This window comes from Hyperolius riggenbachi, chromosome 3 (genome assembly GCF_040937935.1).
Source record: "Hyperolius riggenbachi isolate aHypRig1 chromosome 3, aHypRig1.pri, whole genome shotgun sequence".
NCBI classification, from domain to species: Eukaryota; Metazoa; Chordata; class Amphibia; order Anura; family Hyperoliidae; genus Hyperolius; species Hyperolius riggenbachi.
In genome coordinates, this window is record NC_090648.1 from 104,150,001 (window position 1) to 104,172,295 (window position 22,295).

Consider the following 22,295-nt stretch of genomic DNA (forward strand, 5'->3'; position numbering starts at 1 on the left):
ATAAATTTTTGAACCCTCTAACAATAAAAGACTTAATACTTAGTGGAAAAACCCTTGTTTGCAAGCACAGAGGTCAAACGTTTCTTGTAATTGATGACCAAGTTTGCACACATTTTAGGAGGAATGTTGGTCCACTCCTCTTTGCAGATCATCTCTAAATCCCTAAGGTTTCGAGGCTGTCTCTGTGCAACTCTGAGCTTGAGCTCCCTCCATAGGTTTTCTATTGGATTAAGGTCCGGAGACTGACTAGGCCACTCCATTACCTTAATGTGCTTCTTCTTGAGCCACTCCTTTGTTGCCTTTGCTGTATGTTTTGGGTCATTGTCGTGCTGGAACACCCATCCATGACCCATTTTCAGTTTCATGGCAGAGGGAAGGAGGTTGTCGTTCAGGATTTCACGATACATGGCTCCGTCCATTTTCCCGTTAATGCGATTAAGTTGTCCTGTGCCCTTAGCAGAAAAACACCCCCAAAGCAAAGTGTTTCCACCCCCATGCTTGACGGTGGGGACGGTGTTTTGGGGGTCATAGGCAGCATTTTTCTTCCTCCAAACACAGCGAGTTGAGTTAATGCCAAAGAGCTCTATTTTGGTCTCATCAGACCACAGCACCTTCTCCCGGTCACTCACAGAATCATTCAGGTGTTCATTGGCAAACTTCAGACGGGCCCGCACATGTGCCTTCTTGAGCAGGGGGACCTTGCGAGCCCTGCAGGATTTTAATCCATTGCGGTGTAATGTCTTTCCAATGGTTTTCTTGGTGACTGTGGTCCCTGCTAATTTGAGGTAATTCACTAACTACTCCCGTGTAGTTCTAGGATGCTTTTTCACCTTTCTCAGAACCATTGACACCCCACGAGGTGAGATCTTGCGTGGAGCCGCAGAGCGAGGTCGATTGAGGGTCATTTTGTGCTCCTTCCATTTTCGAACAATCGCACCAACAGTTGTCACCTTCTCTCTCAGCTTCTTGCTAATGGTTTTGTAGCCCATTCCAGCCTTGTGCAGGTCTACAATTTTGTCTCTGACATCCTTTGACAGCTCTTTGGTCTTTCCCATGTTTGAGAGTTTGGAGTCTGCTTGATTGATTGATTCTGTGGACAGGTGTCTTTTATACAGGTGACTAGTTAAGACAGGTGTCCTTAATGAGGGTGACTAATTGAGTAGAAGTGTCTAACCACTCTGTGGGAGCCAGAACTCTTAATGGTTGGTAGGGGTTCAAAAACTTATTTCACTTAATGAAATGCAAATCAGTTGCTATCTTTTATTTAGGGTTATTTTTTCGATTTTCCTTTTGATGTGCTATCTGCCACTGTTAAAATAAACCTACCATTGAAATGATACTGTTCTGAGACTTTTTACTTCTTTGTCATTGGACAAACTTACAAAATCAGTGAGGGGTCAAATAATTATTTCCTCCACTGCAGTGTTCTCCCCAGGCTCTTTTAGCCGGGTGCTCCACCCGGCTAGATTTGGTGACCACCCGGCTGTCATCAGCTCACCTCCTCACCTCCTCCTATGCTGTAAGCACAGTTGCCCTGCATTTTCAACTCGCCCCACCCGGCTACTTTTTCATGCCACCCGGCTACTATTTCATGCCACCCGGCTACTATTTCATGCCACCCGGCTGAAAAAAAATTCTGGGGAGAACACTGCACTGTATATATAAAACAAGAGTGCACGCATAGGACATATACCGGCTGTCAGTGTGTCTAACCAGATGATGACATTTTCTAATTATCGTAATTTTAAAGGTTACAACGCATGTAAATTCTGTCACTTTCTTCCTCTTGATTGAAAGCAAGAAAAGAAAGAAAAGGGTTTGAAAATAAATTGCAATAGGAACTGAGTATATACTACGCACTGTATTACCGAGTTACATGAGCAATGCAGCAAGGTGGGCATCTCTGGTCTCATGGCAACAATACTTCCAACACAGTATAGTGAATAAAGAACTATTAGAGATCAGAGAATAGATTTTTTTGCATTTAAAAAAAAAAACAAAAAAAAAAAAACAACCCTTTCCATAAGATAGGTTCATAATGGTGTGTGCCGCTGGGGGTGCTGTTCCGCTGACCCCCAGCCCATATGCCGTACAATGCATTTCCTGGACTACATCTCCCAGCATGCATCTCAGCGTGACTCCCACTGGGAAATACAAATGCTGGTGCTGTATCCAATAAGCTGCGGTCGGGAGAAGACGATGACGCATGTCGTACGGGGTGGGGGCCAGAGGATCAGCACCCCTTTAAGGAAACACCAATCAAAATGTGCTGCCCCATGATATACTCACCCAGGGCTTCCTCCAGCCCCTTGCAGCCATGTCCCACGCAGCATCCTCGCTCGAAGCCGCCGGCCCATGGTCCTTGCCGGTGCAGAGGCTGACCTCGAGGTCGTCCTCTACTGCGCCACGGTCAATCAAGTCTACGTTGTCCGCAGCATAGAGAACTACTGCGCCTGCGCAGTACACTGCCGACAACGTGGACTTGACTGACAGCGGCGCTGGCGCAGTAGAGGAGGTCGCCATCTGCACCGGCGGGGACTGAGAGCGAGGATGCTGCATGGGACAGGTCAGCTGCAAGGGGCTGGAGGAAGCCCCGGGTAAGTATATCATGGGGGAGCACATTTTGATGTTTCCTTTAAGCAACTAATGGTTCTCCCTCCAACCCACACACTGCCAGCGGCGCACTCCATTACCAATAGCTTTTCTAAGCGCTTTGTGATTTTAAAAGCTCTTGCTAATGTTATCCTCTGAGTGTTCTCACTGGAGAAAAAAAATCCCCCATATGATTGCATTAGCAAGAGCTTTTTAAATCTTTAGCGCTTAAAAAGCTCTTGCAGTGTGAACCAGCCCTTATGGGGAGGCTCATTTTTTTAAAATGTAAAGAAAAAAAATAAATAAAAAAAATGCTCAGTTCTCTTTAAGAGGAAATTTACTTTAAAAACAAATTTGGGATTTCAGAAAACCGTTCATACATAAAGATAGAATACTATCTTTGACGTTCTTTAGATACTAGTTCAAAGGTTACGTTACATTTAAAAAAAAAAAAAAATAAAAAATAAAAAAAAAAAAAACCCTGCAAACTTTTCCTTCTACAAATGATTTACAAGCAGATGAAATGCAACAGAACAGAACTGTGAAGTAGATGCAATGTTGAGGAAACAACTACATCCTGATCCAAGTCCTAGCAAGAGTTGTATGACCTTCACCCAGAAAGTAAAAGCAGTTTCCTCTTATCTGCCACACAAGGTATTCTTTCTGTGGATTGTAACCTGCATATGTCAGGTTAACCTCTCCACTCCCTGCACAGCTTGTCACATGACTGCAGCAGCATTAACATGAAACCCCACCCACCTCAGTTCCTTCTACCCATAGGTGAGGAGTGTGATATTACTTCAACAAAGGGATTGAAACCCTTGTGGAAAGTATGCTTGATAAATGCTTACATAAAGGAAGAAATTATGTGGAGAAATAATCAGAAGGTACACATCTGACTAAATTAAAATGACTTTAACCATTTCAGCTGCACGTACGCGAGTCTCGCGTCCACGGCTGGTGGTGGTCTAGCCGCAGGGGCGAGATACTCACGTGCATGCAGTTTGCGGGGATGCGCGTGATAGTGTGGGTGGAAGCCCATGGTCGCGATGGTCCTGGCATCAGGGGGATTGGTGGCAGGGGACTGAGCTGATTCGTGCTTGTCCGGTGAGAATGGTCAAGTTTTTTTGTTCAAAAACAGCGCTCATTCTCAAATGGTGCCTCCGCGCTCTTTTTTTAATATGTATGTCAAGAGGGTATATCCTTATTACATTGTGTGCTAATAATTAGTGATGGATGTAAAACTGAAAATAAATCATTTTTTTATTCCCATTAAATTGCATTTAGAATAAAATACTTAGCATAATGTACCACACCAAAAAAAAAAGCCTAATTTGTGGCGAAAAAATCCATAGCCCCACCTACTAATGGAAGAGGTCATAGGTGCTTCTCTAGGACCAATGAGAGAAGCGCCTGTGACCTCTTCTGCTAGAGGGCGGGACTACAGGCAGAAACTGGACATTGGGACACTCAGTACGTATAATTAACTTAATTTAAAAATTAAAACGCTCGGCCCCCAAATCACTGCCCAAAATGCTACCTGCCCAGCGATTGTGATTAACCCTAACCGCAATCACCCTAGTAGGTTCCCCACCATTCAAATAAATTGGCAAAGCGTTTTTTTTTTTGGAGCGCATCGGCACCAACAGGACTGGAGCAAGGAGGGAGAGGAGTGCTGCAACAGGATGCGGAAGAAAAAGTGTGTCTTCTATTCCGAAAAATAGGGTACATAGTTCACAACCATTTCTGAATAGAGGAAAGGGATCTCTCCACAACTTATCTATAACATATAATGCTGTTTTATTGTGTTCAGCCAAAGATTTTACAGGCAGTACACACCTTCAGCCAGGACACTTGAGGAAACTGAAATTTGCAGAACAAGTTTTAATTATACTTGACTGTTTCCTGGAATATGTAAACTCTCTGAACAAATATCAGGGTATTGCTTTCAACTCCTATGAAGTGCAGAAACCAGCTGAACTAAAGACAAAATGACTTCCTGAACACCAAAAAGTGTAAGAAAAGCTCTCAACTCTCTTCACGGCCCCTAAAAGTCTGCATGAAGATTCAAAGCACACCTGAACTGAGAGGAGTATGGAAGCTGACATCTCTTTCCTTTTAAGAAATACCAGTTGTCTGGCAGTCCTGCTGATCTTATTGGCTGCATTACTTTCTGAAGAACACACCTGAAACAAGCATGTGGCTAATCCAGTTAGACTAGTCAGTCAGACCATCTGATCTGCTGCATGCTTGTTTAAGGTCTAGGGCTAAAAGTATTTGAGCCAGAGGATCAACAGGACAGCCCGGCACTCTGCATTGTTTAAAAAGAAAAAAAATGTCAGCATCCATATTCCTCTCACTTCAGTTCAGACAGTAATGCCTGGTACACACCATGCAATTTCCCAACAGACAGATGGGTCGGATTTCCAATATTTTTCTGATAGATTTTCTGGTCACTTCTATGCAAATCGATCATAAAAATGATCGGAAATCAGAACAGACCAGTCGGAAGTTATCTATTCGACCCATCTATATGGCGGGATATTGCATGGTGTACCAGGCTTAAAGGACTTACGATGCCAGAATTGAAAGAAAAAAAGCGAAATACCTGGCTGCAAGTTTTAGGCACAGAGGACGCCATCCGCGTCTCCTGCTTATTTTCCTATTGAGGTCGGGACCCCACGTGATCCCTCGGGTCGTCTGCATGTGCCCCATCAAATATGGCTGCCAGGTCCTGCCGCGCCTGTGCAGTTCTCATAGCCGCACTCGCGGCTGCGCAGCTCTGGGTCCTCCTCCAGCCCAGTCATGGCTCCCAGCAGTCCCGTGGACGTAAATCGCGATAGACTGCTGGGAGCCATGACTGGGCTCGCGGCTATGAGAACTGTGCAGACGCGGCAGGACCGGGGCGGTCATATTTGATGGGGCACATGCAGATGACCTGAGGGATCGGGTCGGGTCCCGACCGCAGCAGGAAAATAAGGAGGAGACCACGGCGGAATGAAACGGAGGACGTGGATGGCGTCCTCTGGCTAAAACCTGCAACCAGGTATTTAATTTTTTTTTTCAATTCTCGCAACGCAAGTCCTTTAAGCCCTCTACATTCCAACCTGACACAAGCATTCCCAATTATAAATGGTCTGTTTCTTCTGCAATCATGTGTGTTGTATTTATTCAGCCAATTGCTATTATATTCCCTGCAGAGGTGTACCTCTTGCTCCCCTCCCTTCTTGCCATAACACAGTACAGGCCAATCCGCAGAGAGCCTAGAGTGCATGTCTGGCATAAGCATTGCTGCCTTAAGTTGGCCACACACACACACACACCATACAATTTTTAATATATCTTTTCAATTCAAGAATTGCAATCAATTTTTCTGACTGACTAGCATTTAAAAAAAATCTGACCAATGTACCACACACAGTCAATTTTTACTCAATTATTTAAAAAAAAAAAAAAGAAAATTGCTTGGAAGTATATATAAGGAAATTGACAATCTACCTCATAAAAATTGATCAGAAACATCCAGCACTCCCGATAGACTTATCAAATAAAAAGGGGAAATCCGATCGGATTTCTTGCTCGAATAAACAAAATCTTTGATTTTTCAAAAAACGCAATAGTTTTTATCGAATTGCCGTAAAATCGGATCATTTTATTGAATCCTGTGTGGCCACCTTTAGTGTTGTCATAAGAGATTGGTTAGGACTAAACTCTGTACATTCAAAGCGGAACCGTCGTTAAAAATAGCATAATGCATACAATTGCTTATTTTATTTGTTTACAATACTGTATTCTTTTCTAAAAGGTAGTCCGTGTTTACCAGTTTGTAAAATCTTTCCTTTATTTACATTCTGAAATTTATCGCAGGTCTCTAGTTCTGTCAGGTGATCTCTGCGGAGTGTGTAGTTACAGAGTTCCAAAGCCAGTACAATATAAAGCAGTATGGAGAAATGTTACTGATGATGAAACCAGGATAATTACAGTAAAAGTATGTATGCTGATTAACTGCATTTTATTATATGTCACTAGAGTGCCTCTTTAGCTAACCTTTACCTGCAAGGCTATGAATCTTCCCTGTATATTACCCACAGATAGGAGGACACAGCGGTCGTCTCAGGGAGAAGCAGACCGAGTACACCTGACAGCTATATAACCGTTCAGTTATCTTGCTATAACATGCAGTACATGGTCATCCTCAATTGCACAGCAATGACTCTGAAATGGCATTAAGTTTGTGAAAACACACTTTTAGCCTTTTCGCTCAATTGCATTAGAAGTATTACAGCAAAAAGAATCATTGAAAACTCGGAATGAACTAACTTCATTCTCTAGGAATGAATCAAATTACAGGAAAGTGTATCACAAGGACAGTGTGGAGAATGTGCATCATGTGATGTAGATACCACATGACTGCCAGTGTGTCCATCATGTGACCTGTTGTACACAGTGGTCCTCATTTGCTATCATCCTATGAACAGGAACCCACAGAGACACCCAATGCCATGCTGTAAGTAATAGAGAGCACTTACCTCCTGCTGGAAAATGACCACACGCCCTCCCTTATCTCCTGTGGCCAATAACTCTCCAGAATGATTAAATTCTACCGTAGATATGATATCAGCTGCAATGACAAAAAAGCACAGGTTAAAAAGAATCTGTATTGTTAAAATCGCACAAAAGTAAACATACCAGTGCGTTAGGGGACATCTATTACTCTCTGACACAATTTTGCCGCTCCTCGCCGCATTAAAAGTGGTTAAAAACCGTTTTAAAACAAACAAAATGGCCACCAAAACAAGAAGTAGGTTGATGTACAGTATGTACACACATAGAAAATACATCCATACACAAGCAGGCTGTATACAGCCTTCCTTTTGAATCTCAAGAGATCATTTGTGTGTTTCTTTCCCCCTGTTCTCATGCACTGAAGTTTCAGGCTGCTCGTTTCTTCCTGCAAACAGCTTTGCCCTTGTCTGTAATTCTTCAGTATGTGAAAGCCCAGCCAGTTTAGAGGACGATTTATCCAGCTTGTAAAAGATAAGAGAGAAGAGAGAAGCTGCTCTAATCCTAAATAACACACAGGCAGTGTGCATAGAGGGGCCTGGAAGGGGGAGTTCATAGCAGAACCACAACACTGAACAACTTGGCAGCCTTCCAGACACAGGCCGACAAGTCTGACAGGGGAAAGATACACTGATTTATTACAGAGACAGTGATAGTATAAAGTGCTGCAGTAAGCCAGAACACATTAGAATAGCTTTTTGAACTTTTAGTATGATAAAAAACAGGATGCAATTTTTGTTACGGAGTCTCTTTAATATAGTTTTAATATTCAAAATATTTCATGCTAAAATCTATGGAAAAACTGTGTACAGAGTGTGGCAGTAATAGATCCTGCCCATCAAATTTCAGTCAGAGAGGAATCTGAGGTTCGTGTATGGCAGCTCATTTTATTCTGGAACAATCATACGTTTTATTTGTATGCATACACATGCATCTTAAAGCGGACCTGAACTCAGAACTTCCTCTCTGCTTTAAAAGATACGTAATTGCATAATAACCTTTACAGAAAAAAACATTTTTTGTTACAGCTGATACAAATCCTGCAATCAATCTGCAGTGCATCTACTTCCTGCTTTCATGGAAGCAGACAAAGGGTTTATATCCTGTGTTTACAAATTAGCTGTTCTGCCCCGAAATAAGACATTCCTGAGCTGACACAGCTGAGAGATCAAATTACAGTGGTGATTAGGCGCATATGAGGGGGAAATTAGACAGGCTAAACTCTCTAAATACATGCAGGGTGCATTTCTCTGTGTTTTCCTTCTGTCCTGTGCAAGAGTTCAGGTCCACTTTAAAAATTGTAACTTTTTCACAATAGTAGAACTCTAAACAGTTTATTCAATAGCCTAATCCTATGTAGAATACATGTATTTGAAACTTTCTAGAAAGAAGACTAAATAAGGGAGATGCTTTAACCACTTCCCAACTGAGGGGTTTTACCCCCTGACCACCAGAGCAATTTTCACCTTTCAGCGCTCCTTCCATTCATTCGTCTATAATTTTATCATTACTTATCGCAATGAAATGAACTATATCTTGTTTTTTTCGCCACCAATTAGGCTTTCTTTAGGTGGGACATTATGCCAAGAATAATTTTATTCTAAATGTGTTTTAATGGGAAAATAGGAAAAAATGTGGGAAAAAATTTATTATTTTTCAGTTTTCGGCCTTTATAGTTTTTAAATAATGCATGCTACTGTAATTAAAACCCATTAAATGTATATGCCTATTTATCCCGGTTATAAAACCGTTTAAATTATGTCCCTATCACAATGTTTGCCGCCAATATTTTAGTTGGAAATAAAGGTGCATTTTTTTCAGTTTTGCGTCCATCCCTAATTACAAGCCCATAGTTTATAAAGTAACAGTGTTACACCCTCTTGACATAAATATTTAAAAAGTTCAGTCCCTAAGGTAACTATTTATGTATTTTTTTTAAATTGTAAATTTTTTTTTTTTTTTTAATTACAAAAAAAAAAAATTGGGGAGTGTGGGAGGTAAGGAGTTAATTTTTTGTGTAAAACAAGTTTATTTGTGTGTAAAAAATGGTTAGGATGTAGTTTTACTATTTGGCCACAAGATGGCACCATTACCAATTTGTTTCATACAACCTGCAAGCGTCCTTCTGGACTCTTGCAGGAAGTAGAAAGAGGCTGGGACTTTGTTATTTTTTCACAATGATCGGGCTGCTCAGCCGAGCGGCAGCAGATCATTGCGGGGCTGAGATCAACGAACGGGAATGGATTTTCCCGTTCATTGATCTCCGGGCGAGCGGGCGGCGGCGTGTTTACTAGCGGCGGGCGGCGTGTTTACGAGCGAGAGCGCGGACAGCGGCGGGAGTGCGCAGAGTACGGATTTCTCCGTCCCTGGGGGTGAAAGGATGGAAAAAGGGGCGGAGAAATCCGTACGCGCGGGGGTAAAGTGGTTAAAGCCCCATCTACACGATACGATTCTTTATACGATTCGATTACGATTCTATTCACAATCAGATTAAATCCAACATGTCAGATCGGGATTCGATTCAATTCAATTTGCCATTGTTTTGCAACGGCAAATGGAATTGAATCCCAATCGGACATGTTGGATGTAATCGGATCGTAAATAGAATCGTAATCGAATTGCATAAAGAATCGTATCGTGTAGATTGGGCTTTACACTACCACCTCTTCAGTACATGCAATTAATTATGTTGGGTAAATGGACTAGTTTTGAGGAAAGTGGCAGTAGGATAAGCAGAGTCTGGGGCTGGGACAAAGAGCAAAAGCCCATTTCATAAGTAACACACTTTACACTGGGTCTATGTCACACACTACTACCACCAACTACTACCTGGTGAGAAGAAGTTTGATATTGGAGATCAAAATCTTATAAGATCCAAGCAGGTTCCCAGAGCGTAGCCTGAATTTTCATAAACCATACAAATCCTTATGTAGTGTTCACTTGTGTTATCCGTTTTACATATCTTGGGATCTTACATTAGAGAGCCTACCATGTCTCTTGTGAGTTTGTTCCCCCCTACTATTTGCTGTATTCTGACCCAGTTTGGGGCAATCCTACCAGAGGTGTCTGTATGTACCCATGCTGTACCACCATCTAAAGCAACTGTAGTTTGAAACCGTGTGAAATTTTGCTTGGCGCCAGGTTCTCTCATTAAAGTGGAATTATAGTCTGACGGAGCGCACAATAAAATCCTGTCTTTTAAACTCTCTATGTAGTTATCCTACCTGCATTTGTCCTAAGGTAAAGTCATGTCCTCTGTGTAAAAATCCCAATTCTCTCCCTCTCCCAGATTACAGAACTGGAAGAAACTATATTGCTTGGGTATGTTCAGTTCAGAGCAGGCTCTGATCATGTTATGTCAAAAGGATACTGCAGCCGTACTGTGTAAATGCACTGTACTGCAGCCGTACTGTGTAAATGCACTGTACTGCAGCCGTAATGTGTAAATGCCCTGTACTGCACCAGGCTCCCCTCTGAATGGTTGCAGGGTCTGCTGCCAAATATCAGGTGAATAGGAAAACCGTCCACAGCCCGGAAAATTCATACTGGTCAGATTAGTCTGCCGCATATTGCAATGGTTGTATGAACATCAATCATTAGGCACCTTTAAAGGACAACTGAAGTGAGATCGATATGGTGGCTGACATTTACATCCTTTTAAACAATGCCAGTGTTCTCCCCAGAATTTTTTTCCAGCTGGGTGGCATGAAAAAGTAGCTGGGTGGGGTGTGATGAGAGAATGCTGGCTGGCACTTCTCTGCACAATTCTGCTTACAGCATAGGAGGAGGTGAGCCAATGACAGCCGGGTGCTTACCAAAACTAGCCGGGTGGAGAACCCGGCTAAAAGGGCCTGGGGAGAACACTTAATGCACATTGCCTGCCTGCCCTGCTGATCCTCTGCCGCTAATGCGTTTAGCCATAGAGCTTGAACAACATTGTAGATGTAACAAAATCTGATGAGATTAGCTGAATATTCAAAATGAACTTCCACACACTCATGTTAATCCTAATGCAAATCCATTCACAAAAATCATGCAGCAATTAATGCTGTCCCAACAGCTAAGTTAAAAGCTGGGATCTTTGTTACAAGAATAAAGTCTCTTGCGTAGTCACACTGCGTAGAGGTAGCCCAGTGTCGTATGAGTCCTAACTCTGGCCCTGTAACATGCATACCACAAACATGCACGCATTCAGCACACCAACACCTATCTAATGCTGGATACACATGGTTCATTCCAGCGCTCGATTCCCGTTGATTCGTTTATTTCCGACATGTCCGATTCGATGGATCGTTAGGTCGATTTGCCATACTTTACATGGCAATCGACCTAAAAATCATCGAAATGCGCTCGGAAATGTTCGGGAATAATAGATTCGTCAAGAATCGAGCGGTGCATTCGATGCGGGAACAAACCGTGTGTATTCAGCATTAGGAATAGGAGCACATATCTTTATCATCCTCCCTGCAACAGATAGTGCATCTAACTAATCCTGCAAGGGAGCGGCTAGTACCTGCATATGTACCATGCGAATACACCTGCAAGCTGTGTGTGCTAAGATCACTAATAGGGGAAGAGGCAGAACACTAGATAAAACCCTCGCCACAAAGGATCAAATACAATGAAAGAAAAAGGAGCCTGAATTTTGTGTTTTCCTTTATTTGAAATTAGCTGCATGCTTGTTTCAGGTGTGCGATTCATACACTATTGAAGCCAAAGTGATCAGCAGGATGCTAAGCTACTGGTATTGCCAAATATGGCAGCCACAATATCACTCTCACTTCAGGCGTGCTTTAAATAAAACCTGAAGCAGATTGCGATATAAAAAACAGATACTTGCCTAGGAAAAGGGAAGCCTCTAGATCCTCCAGGGGCATACCATGTCCTATGCCAGACTACCAAAGCTACCCAGGACCCTCTTGGGTGATGTCCACTCTCCCCGTTGTGCACGAGTGCGGCTGTATTGCACCCACATAAGTACTCGCACAGGTGCAGTGCGGCCACGACAACATATACCGGACAAGCTCATTGGATGTGTTCCAGGATACACACTTGGCAACAGTAAGGGGGAAAAGAGACTTCCCTCTTCATAGACAAGCATCTGCTTTTTAGGTCACAACCCCCCTCAGGTACTCTTTAAAGACAAGCATTCTACAGTGAAGCAGCTACCTTGCTCTGTTGTGCAAACCGTGTTAGATTCTATTCTGCATACATTAAAGTAAAAAAAAAAAATGACAATGGAAGACCACTGATAAGGCCACAAAATTAGTGAAGTGAAGGTATTTATTGATCAGCGTGAGAAATAAGGCAGCCATACACTGATCAGATCGAATTCAATTGGATCGATTAAATACAATCGATTTTAGTTAGTTAATGCAAAATCCACCACACTATCGATCGAGTCCCGATTGGACAGGTCGGATTTAATCGATCCAATCAAATTTGATCGGATCGAATTTCATTGATTGCACGTGGAATTGTATCGTGTAGATGGGGCTTAAGAGACTGGACAAGCACTTTTAGTAAAGGTTTCTCTTGGAGGATAATATATTTATGCTAATTCAGCATGCTGTTTAAATTCGACCACAGCATAGTCCAGGGGTTCTCAAACTGGGTGCCGCGGCACCCTGGTGCGCCTCAAGCAACTCCCAGGGGTGCCGGCGGCATTTATCCCCATCCTTTCTGCATTGCCATCAGGTAATGCAACCACATATTGATATACAATGCGGCTGCATAAACTGCCAGTTAACCTTTGTGTTTAAGTTGAACATCAGAGGATAGGTAAGGAAATGTTTGTCCTGCTAAAGGGGGCTACTTACAATGTGGAATGGGTGCTGCCTAACAAGGGTTATAACAGCATTTTGGTAGTTGTTGTTGCCAAGGGGTGCCTTCAAAAAATATCAAAGCCATCAAGGGCGCCCTCACCCAAAAAAAGTGTGAGAAACACTGGCATAGTCTGATCTGGGAATCTGTCCAGCCTCCCTGCTAGCTCTGTTCTCCCCCTTCTGATAAGTCTTGCTGTCTTGTGTGCAGACAAGACAGCTGCTCTGTGCATTCAGTGCGGTCTCTCCCTCAAAAGAATGGCCAGCCAAACCATCAAACAAGAATGGACAGCCTAATCATCAAAAGGGAAGGGGGGGAGGGGGAAAGTAAGTAAGCAAAACAGAGCAACGCCCCTGATCTGAGTGTGCTACGATCAAATTTCAAACAATTTTCAGTTGGCTGGGTTAGGAAGAGGAAATCTGCAAGAGTAATTTTAGCAAACACTGTTCAACTATTCTGTGACTATAAAATTACAGCTCACATGCCAGGGAGCACAATTTGTATCCACACGCCAATCCCAGCCTCTGCTAATAATTCAACTCAGCAAAACAGTGGATTATTCTATGAACCCGATTACACAATAAGTGGTTTCACAATCCCAGTACAAGAGAATGTCAGGGAGCACATTTCCCAGCCAGCTGCACAAGATAGTAAAACAGCAGAGAGACTGTAATAGAGAGGGACAAATTACCAACTCAGCCTGTACAGAGGCCCATTGTGCCCACACTGCCCCAGTCTCCATCACAGCATTGTGCCTGATGTCCGAGAGCTCCCCGATATTACACATGCATGAGGGAAAGGCAGAGGCAGGTCAGCTCATGACGTACAGACCATCAAACCAACATTACAGCTGTCAATGTAAGTACATAAAACGTGCAGTACAGCTGCATACTGTGCGCACTGCCTCACCTGTCATTTATCACTTTATGGGACATACTTGTGCAGGCAGGTCTGGGAAAACTGGTCTGGGAGTTCCAGTGTGGGTGGAAACCAGTGACTTATCCAGCAAAATGCCAAAGCAATCACTAGCTACAAACTGAACACCTCAAATGTACAAAATTCTTACATTTGCATCTGCGAAATGAAAAGGCCAAAGTAATCTAGGTTAGGCCTGGAACCCACTAGCAGCGCTTTTCTAAGCCTTTTCTGAGTGCTTGGGATTTGAAAAGCTCTTACTAATGTAATGCTATGGGTGTGTTCCCACTTGAGCGATGTAATTTCTAAAAAATCCCCCATAGCCTTACATTAGTATGAGCTCTTTAAATCACAAGCACTTAGAAAAGCACTGCTAGATGGTCCCAAGCCTTACACAGGATAAATTCCTCATATACCCGGGCACTGCAGAATCACACTTTGCTCCTGGGTACAAGGAAGATTTAAAGGGAACCTGAGGTGAGAGGGACACGGGGGCTGACATGTTTATTTCCTTTTAAATAATGCACATTGCCTGGCTGTCCTGCTAATCCTCTGCCTCTAATACTTTAAGCCACAGACCCTGAACAAGCATGCAGCAGATCAGAGGTCTATGACAAATCTGACCAGATTAGCTGCATGCTTGTTTCAGGTGTGTGATTTACACTCTACTGACCAGAAAGATCAGCAGGGCTGACAGGCAACCTCCCTGGCGGTATCCAATTTATGAGGCTGCGTCCGCGGGAGGGATTTTTAGAATAAAAGTTGTTTTCACCTTCGTAGCTAGCACTAGGCTAGCTACCTGTGTCCCCCAGCACCTATCTGCTCCCCCCGATCGCCGCCGGCAACACACACCCGCCCGGGATCCCACGAGAGCCGCAGCTTCCCAATTAGCTTCAGTCGTCGCTATGGCGACGATCGGACATGACGTCTTGCGCAGTCCCGATCCTCCCCATAGTGAAGCCTGGAGCTGATCGGGAGGCTGCGCCATCGTGGGATCCCTGGGGGGTATGTATTGCGCCAGGGATCGGGGGAGAGCGGAGGCACTTGGGGGGCATAGGTAGCTAGCCAAGTGCTAGCTGAAGAATATTGAACAGTTTTTATTTTAAAAAATCCTCCCAGGGCCATGCGATCCCCTGCGGCGGCTAGCCGCCAGGGAGGTTAAAATGAAATAAATATGGCAGTTTCCATAGGTCACACACCTTCCTTTTAATGCTATACTTTACAATGCCTGTGTCAGGGAGGGCAGTATAAAAAGGATCTCCAGTTTAGGAGATTATTCACATCACACAGTAGTAGCCCCACCAGAACTGTAATAGGTGTTTAAAAACCTTTCACCTGCGTAATCCACATGTCTGCTGGTCTGCGGCCATTCACTCTGAAAAGGGTCCAGCAGCAGACCTTGTGTGAGCCTCAGGGAAGTAACAGATGATGGAAGAATGGGATTGAGAGAGCTGGGGCACCACACAGAAGTGTGACTGAATACTGCTGTGCAATCTGTGTCCATCGTCTAAGTACTGATCAGAGAACAGCTGCAGTCACCACTGGTAAGGTCTTGGCAGTATCATACTGTTGTAGGTTTGGGCATCAGGACACGCACAGCTCTGGAGAAAAAAAGTCCATGCTTCTACCACAGAAACCACTGCTACTGACCCCACCCCCAGTGATGCACAATACATGTACAGCAGAAACAGTAAGTAGTATACAGAATTCTTGGCAAGTTGCCGATGGTGCGGGAATACACGTATCAGAGCAAAACACGGAATCACGGTTTCCTTTGATGTTGCCTCGCTTGACATTTAATATGGGTGGGGTGAAACTTCTGACTTTTCAGGTTTTAAAAGAAAAGGCTGAGCAATGCAAACTGCAAGGAGGAACAGTGCAAACTGAGCAAACAAAAATATTTACAGGTTTTTTTGTCACAATCAGAATGTTAAGGGCCTGTTCACCCTAACGGTGGCCATGCACTGATAGATTTGCAGCAGATTTAACCATCACATAGATTTCTGTCAGATACCCGTCAGTTCAAATCTGACAGGAATCTATCTGATGTGTGCCACACACTAGGAACAGATTTCCAATAGATTTCAGAATGAAATCTATTGGAAATTGATCTAAATGCATTATTGGACCATTAGATCCAATGCAACTCTATGGGCCATTGATCTACTGCCAGCAGCAGATCGACCTAGATTTTCCATCCTTTCAGATCAAATCCATCTAAGTCGGCCGCAAATCGATAGATCATCCGTTCAATCGTGCATCAATTTGCAATTGATTGAACGCTGAAGTCGACCAGTATATGGGACCCTTAATATTTTACCACTACACAAAGAATTGAATGTGTGCATTAAACACCAAGTGAACACCTGACATATCTGGCTAAGCAAATTTGGCCTAATTGGCTATTCATGAGGCAATGCTCATGCAAATATGCATTCGCTTTCGCATGCCAACTTATGCAGGGTCAAAAACCAATGCCGCAAAGCTGTCGTCCTGCGGGAATTAGTTAATGCTGCAATATCAATATCCAGGAGCGCCACGGGGAGGCTTCCTAATGCCCCCATACAACCGGGGGACCGCGGGGTCCCAGGCGCTCTCACTGACTCCTGAATACTGCTATTGTAGCATGAACTAATTCCCGCAGGGCAACCGCTTTGCGGCATTGGTTTTGGACCCTGCATAAGTTGGCATGCGAAAGCGAATGCATATTTGCATGAGCATTGCCTCATGAATAGCCAATTAGGCCAAATTTGCTTAGCCAGTTTTGTCAGGTGTTCACTTGGTGTTTAATGCACACATTCAATTCTCTCTGTAGTGATTAACCCCTTAATATTTTGCTGCATTTTTACATATAAGTAAATGCACAGCAACACACGGCATCACAACTTTACTATGTGAGTTGCAATGGCCTACGTTACAAACCTACCGAAAACTGTGCAAGTTAGAATGAAAGGGGATTAATGATCTAGCATTACACGGATGTGAAAACATACAAGTAACCTGAAGGGGGAGGGGGGGGGTCCGAGAGAGAATCATAAATGGTGTAGGCTGTTAAAGGGGGCAGCAGCCATTTTATTCCCCCCCCCTCCCCAAACTGTATGGTCTCCCCCATCTTCTCAAAATATGGCGATATTGCATGGCCCGGGCAAATGTGCAGCAGCCACATGGGACACGAATGATGACAAAGGAACAGTAGGACAGCTGAGAGATTTTCATGCACAGGCACAATAACATTTGGAGGGAACATTGGTGTCGGATGCTGCATCACAAGACCGATTCCCAAGAGATTTTATGAAATCAATCAGGAATCGTCTAGCGGTGTATGGGCACACAATAAATCTCGCTGATCAGATTCAATCAGAGAGAGGTCTGTCCCTTGGCTGACCTGCCCCATACATCGATAGTAATGGGCACCTTAAAGTGGATCCGAGATAAACTTTTACTCATTGCATAATTGTGTTCCTTTCATTTAGTATATAGGGCATTTCTCAAGCCAAAAACTTTTTTTTGTTTTGTTCAATACTCTAATTCCCTATAAACTAAACAAGCCTCGCCCACAGCTTCTCCAGAGCCTTGGCACTTTCAGACTCTTGTAGCAAGGGCTTATGGGAGCTCAGTCTTGGCAGGAGGAGGAGGTTACTAGCTAGAGATTTCAGAGGCAGAGGGGTGGAGGAGAGAGGAGTGAAGTTCTCACAGGCTGAGGGCTGGAGATGCACAGCAGTTTGCCTATGTGTAATGTGACAAACAGAACATGGCCGCTCTCATTGTATCACAGGAATAAATAATCATCAACTGTTGAAGCTGTTTGCAGCTAGATTTGCTGTGTAAACTATCTAAACTTTAGATAAGATATATAGACAAGTTACTTGTTATAGTTAGTTTTTCACCTCAGATCCACTTAAGGGTTAAAACAAAACTCTGGTGAAAAAAAGAACAAAAAAAACCCTATAGGTGCTCTAATGAAGTACAGTTATAATATCGAAGCACATTGTGTTAGCAGTAAGACTCACCGCAGTCCTGGTTGTGCCTGGTTGTGTCTGGGGCCCATAGTTCTGCCCCTCAGAAATAGGCATCTGCCTTTCCTGTGTGTATGAGATAGAGAAAAAGCAGAACTGCTAAATGCAGGAACCCCATGCAATCTGGGCTCTGGTAAATCTAATCCAGGGCTGTCAAATACAAAGTGGGCCGAATTTGAACACTGGGACTTAGTCAGGGGTCAACCTCAATGTTTACTGGTTACCCTTCTACATTATAAAGTTCCCTGGTGTGTAATGATCCCCCTCCAACCCCTATACAGTTCCCCGGTGTCTATTTGTTCTCCCTCCCCTACACACTTTCCCTGGTGTCTAGTGCTTTCCACTTCCTCCTCCATACATCTTCCCTGGTGATCTAGGGCTTCACCTCCAATATAGCTTCCCTGGTGGTCTACAATGGGCCAAACCTAATGCAAAGTGGGGAAACCACTTGAGGGCCAAATTTAATGGCTCTGAGGGACAGATTTGGCCTGTGGGCCGGAGTTTGACATGTATGGTCTAATCACTAACACACAACTTTATTCCATTACAGCACCCATTGGATTTTTCTTTTTTCACTAGAGGTGTGGCAAGGATGCCTCTTCCCCAGGTTTCATGTATTTTGCTAACAGACACCCTGCTACTCAACAAAGGAATATAAAAAAAAAACCGTGCATATAGGATTTCTTTAACACAGCTCCCAATTCAAATGAATAGAAAATGTCATCTGTACTACAAGCCAGCACAATGTATGAACTAATGAGAGCTATGGTCCTTGGGAAGCATCAAATCAAGTAAACAGCGCATCTAGTGTATTCCAATTACTTTAAAAGCACACTGTGTTCCTCAGTAGGAAGTGTATATAAATACATGGTGTATAAAGTCATTCTGACTGTGGGAAAATGCATTATCTGGAAAAGAAACTGGACGGATCTCAACAAAACTCTCAATCACTTCCAAAGCGCTTAACTGTAATTAATCTCTGCATCAAACTGCACTCAGCAGAGACAGTGGAAATTACATCACTTGCAGCCTCACTCCTTCCAAAAGCTGAAAACTAATCGCCGGAGACTTGCAGGTGACCTCCATCTCCTCCTCTCTGCGCCTGGCCTGCATCTATTAGAGCTGCTATTCCAGCAGCCTCGGCTCCGCAGGGCATTGCATATGTGCAGCGAGGCACAAGAGATCAATACTTCATTCACACACTGTACAGGAAGACAGAGCGCCTCTCAATGAAGAAGCCTAATGCTCCTCTCAGTACAAGTCCAAAACCGTGCCGACACCAGCCAGTACATTCCATAATAGCACAATGGCACGCCTGCTACACTTTAGGCAGGAGGTGAAAACCAGATCAGCGACCCCAATACACCATGTGGCAGCAGCTCTCAATCTCAACTAAGCTGATTTATGATCAAAAAAATTCAGGCAGTGTTGCATAGTCACCTTATAAACAGTTTAAAGTGAGCCCAAGCTCAGGTCAAAAAGAAAATAGAGAGCCTTCAAAGGCTAGATCATGTATTTCCCAGGTCCTCCTCGCTCCAGTCACCAGGACCCTTCTTAAAGTCAATGTTACCCGACCTATAAAAACGAAAAGGCTAAGGAGAGGGAAGGCTCTGAGTCCTAATGAGACTTCCCTCTCCTCTCCTGGTCCGGCTCAGAATCCCCCGTAGCAGTATTCGACCAGTTAGGTCAAATACTGCCACTTCCGCCGCTGAAGGGAGGTTTCGGAAGTCTTCGGGAGCACTCGGGCTCCCGAAGACGGGCCGCTCCATACTGCGCATGCGCAAGCGCCCTCTATGACGCACTCGCACATTATGGAGCTGTCTTTGGGAGGACTCTGCTCCCGAAGACTTCCGAAGTCCTCCGCGGCGGGGTATTTGAACAGAGGATCTTGAGGGCACCAGCAGAGAAGAGGGAATGTTCATTAGGACTCAGAGCCTTCCCTCTCCTTAGGTGAGTATCTGACTTTTGTTTTTATATATGTCGGGTAACACTGGCTTTAAAGGACATACGAGGCGAGCCTTTTGAATATATTTTACTTACCTGGAGCTTTCCTGTAGCCCATAGCAGCCACTCCACTCCCTCGCCGCAGCTCCGATCCTCATAGGGGTCCTGCTGGCGAGGGAGTGGAGTGGCTGCTATGGGCTACATAGCAGGTGCAGTACACGCAGGATGACGTGGGTGCTGAAGCGCCGTCCAGCCAGCAGGTTGGCAATCTTTACAGGCAGCCAGCGGGACGCCAAGACCGGAGCTGCAGTGAGGGAGCAAAATGACTGCTAGGGGCAGGAGGAAAAGCCCCTGGTAAGTAAAATAGATTAAGAGGCTCGCCTCCTATCTCCTTTAACATCTGGGCAGTGCTTCTATTTTACGAGCACAGCCCCACCTGTGCAATAGCATGGAGCTTGCAGCATTGCAATGCACCACCTATGCAATGTTCACAGTGCGATGGGTGCGTTGCAGTATAAGGTAGTGCGGAATAATAGCGCAAAATGTGCACATCAATGGCTACAGTGAAGCATACTTTTTATTGACTGTATGTGACAATGCGCAATCCTTTGCATTTCTGCAGTCACAGGGAATACATCAGTGAATGTGGCCTAAAGCCGCATCTACACGCTGATGCGGCTCGATTGCTGAGATCCGACAGGACGGATCTCCCCATCGCCGATTCCCTGCTCGCTCCCCGAGAGGGGACAATGGCCGGGAATCGATTCTGGGGGACATGGAGGAGGCGATCCGGCGGGTAATCGAGCCGCCGGATCGCCGCCTCATCTACACGTGTAGATGAGGCTTAACTCTGGACACCAGTGTCATTGATGAGCATCAATGTAAACCTCAACATTTAAAAAAAATTTTTAAAAAATGGCCGACGGTATGTTAGTGCATGGTGTTAACCAACGAAAATAAGTCAGCAAAAAAAAAGGAAAAACCAGGTTTGAGCAGTTACTGCTAATTAAAAAGATGCAGAGCAGTCAGCAGCTACAGGACCTCGCCTACAGAGCAGTCAATCACAATGAACTGCAATAATGCAGAGAAGTCACAAAAACCAGAGACCAGGATAAGCTGCTGACAAAACTATGAAACGCTCCAGTGACAGAGACTGAGCACATTCATCCAACGCCATAAGCACAGCTAAAGGATCCAAGAAGATAACTTTACTTTCATAACAAGGCTGTTTAGTTTCTAATTCTTAATACACCGCTCCAAATAAATATTAGTTCTGACAGCAGGTTCACCACTGACGACTAGGATGGAGTCTCCACCCAATACACAAGGAAGAGGCAACGCAGAGCATTCCCAATGTAAACAGGCATTAAGATCCAATCTCACCCAGCATGTTTAATGAAGCAAAAATCCCATCGGCAATTTAATATAGGAAACATCATAGCAGGAAAGCCCTTGTCAAATGACTTAAAGAGACACTGAAGCGAAAAAAAAAAAAAAAAAAAAGGATATAGTGAATTGGTTGTGTACTATGAATAATTACTAGAAGATTAGCATCAAAGAAAAATTCTCATTTTTATTTTCAGGTATATAGTGTGTTTTCTAACATTGCATCATTCTATAATATGTGCAGATTACACAACACTCAGCATTCAAAATGAGTCTTTCAGAGCAGTCTGTGAAGTAATGACCTCTCCTCTAGCAGAGGAAAAGTAAATAGTCCAGGAACAGTTGAGATAATAAAAGTCAGAAAACAGCCCTCTCCACGACTTTGAAAGTCGTAGAGCTTAATGGCTTTTTTGCATAGAGATAGCAACTGGAGTTTCTTAACTCTTCCTGTACTGGCAACAATTAGACTGATGTATCTGATCTTAATGTTTTATTTCTTAGCTGTACTACATATACAAATATCATAATTTTTTTTTCCGCTTCAGTGTCTTTTTAAAGGCAAGGATCAAAGCTAAACTGTGCACAGGGAATTATCCTGCGCCTGACCTGCCCAAGTATTTGGGCATTTGTTTCAGGTACAGACATCACTCACCCACAATTAGGCCTAGTGTACACCAGAGCGGTTCTGCTGCGGTTTGCGATCCGCTTGCGGGTGTGGATCCGCTAAGGGTAATGTATTTCAATGGGCTGGTGCACACCAGAGCGGGAGGCGTTTTGCAGAAACGCATACTCCTGGATTGCGAAGGCGTTTCTGCCTCATTGTTAAGTATAGGAAAAACGCAAACCGCTCTGAAAAAACGGCACTTCAGAGCGGTTTGCCAGGCGTTTTTTGTTACAGTAGCTGTTCAGTAACAGCTTTACTGTAACAATACATGAAATCTACTACACCAAAAACGCTTCCCAAAACCGCAAAATGCTAGCTGAAACGCTACAGAAAAAGAAGAAAAAGCGTTTCAAAATCTGCTAGCATTTTGCGGATCTGCTAGCGTTTTTTTG

The 22,295-nt window shown here is 43.9% G+C and overlaps 1 protein-coding gene across 2 annotated transcripts in view; it reads right to left on the bottom strand.

Moving 5' to 3' along the window:
• The window catches only part of PPP2R2A (protein phosphatase 2 regulatory subunit Balpha), a 76,676-nt gene that overhangs the window by 20,140 nt on the left and 34,241 nt on the right, over window positions 1–22,295 (bottom strand). For both annotated transcript variants that reach the window (XM_068274722.1, XM_068274721.1), the window contains exon 3: window positions 7,122–7,213. In XM_068274722.1, coding sequence (XP_068130823.1) covers window positions 7,122–7,213 — 92 coding nt within the window. The remainder of the gene's footprint in view (window positions 1–7,121; window positions 7,214–22,295) is intronic.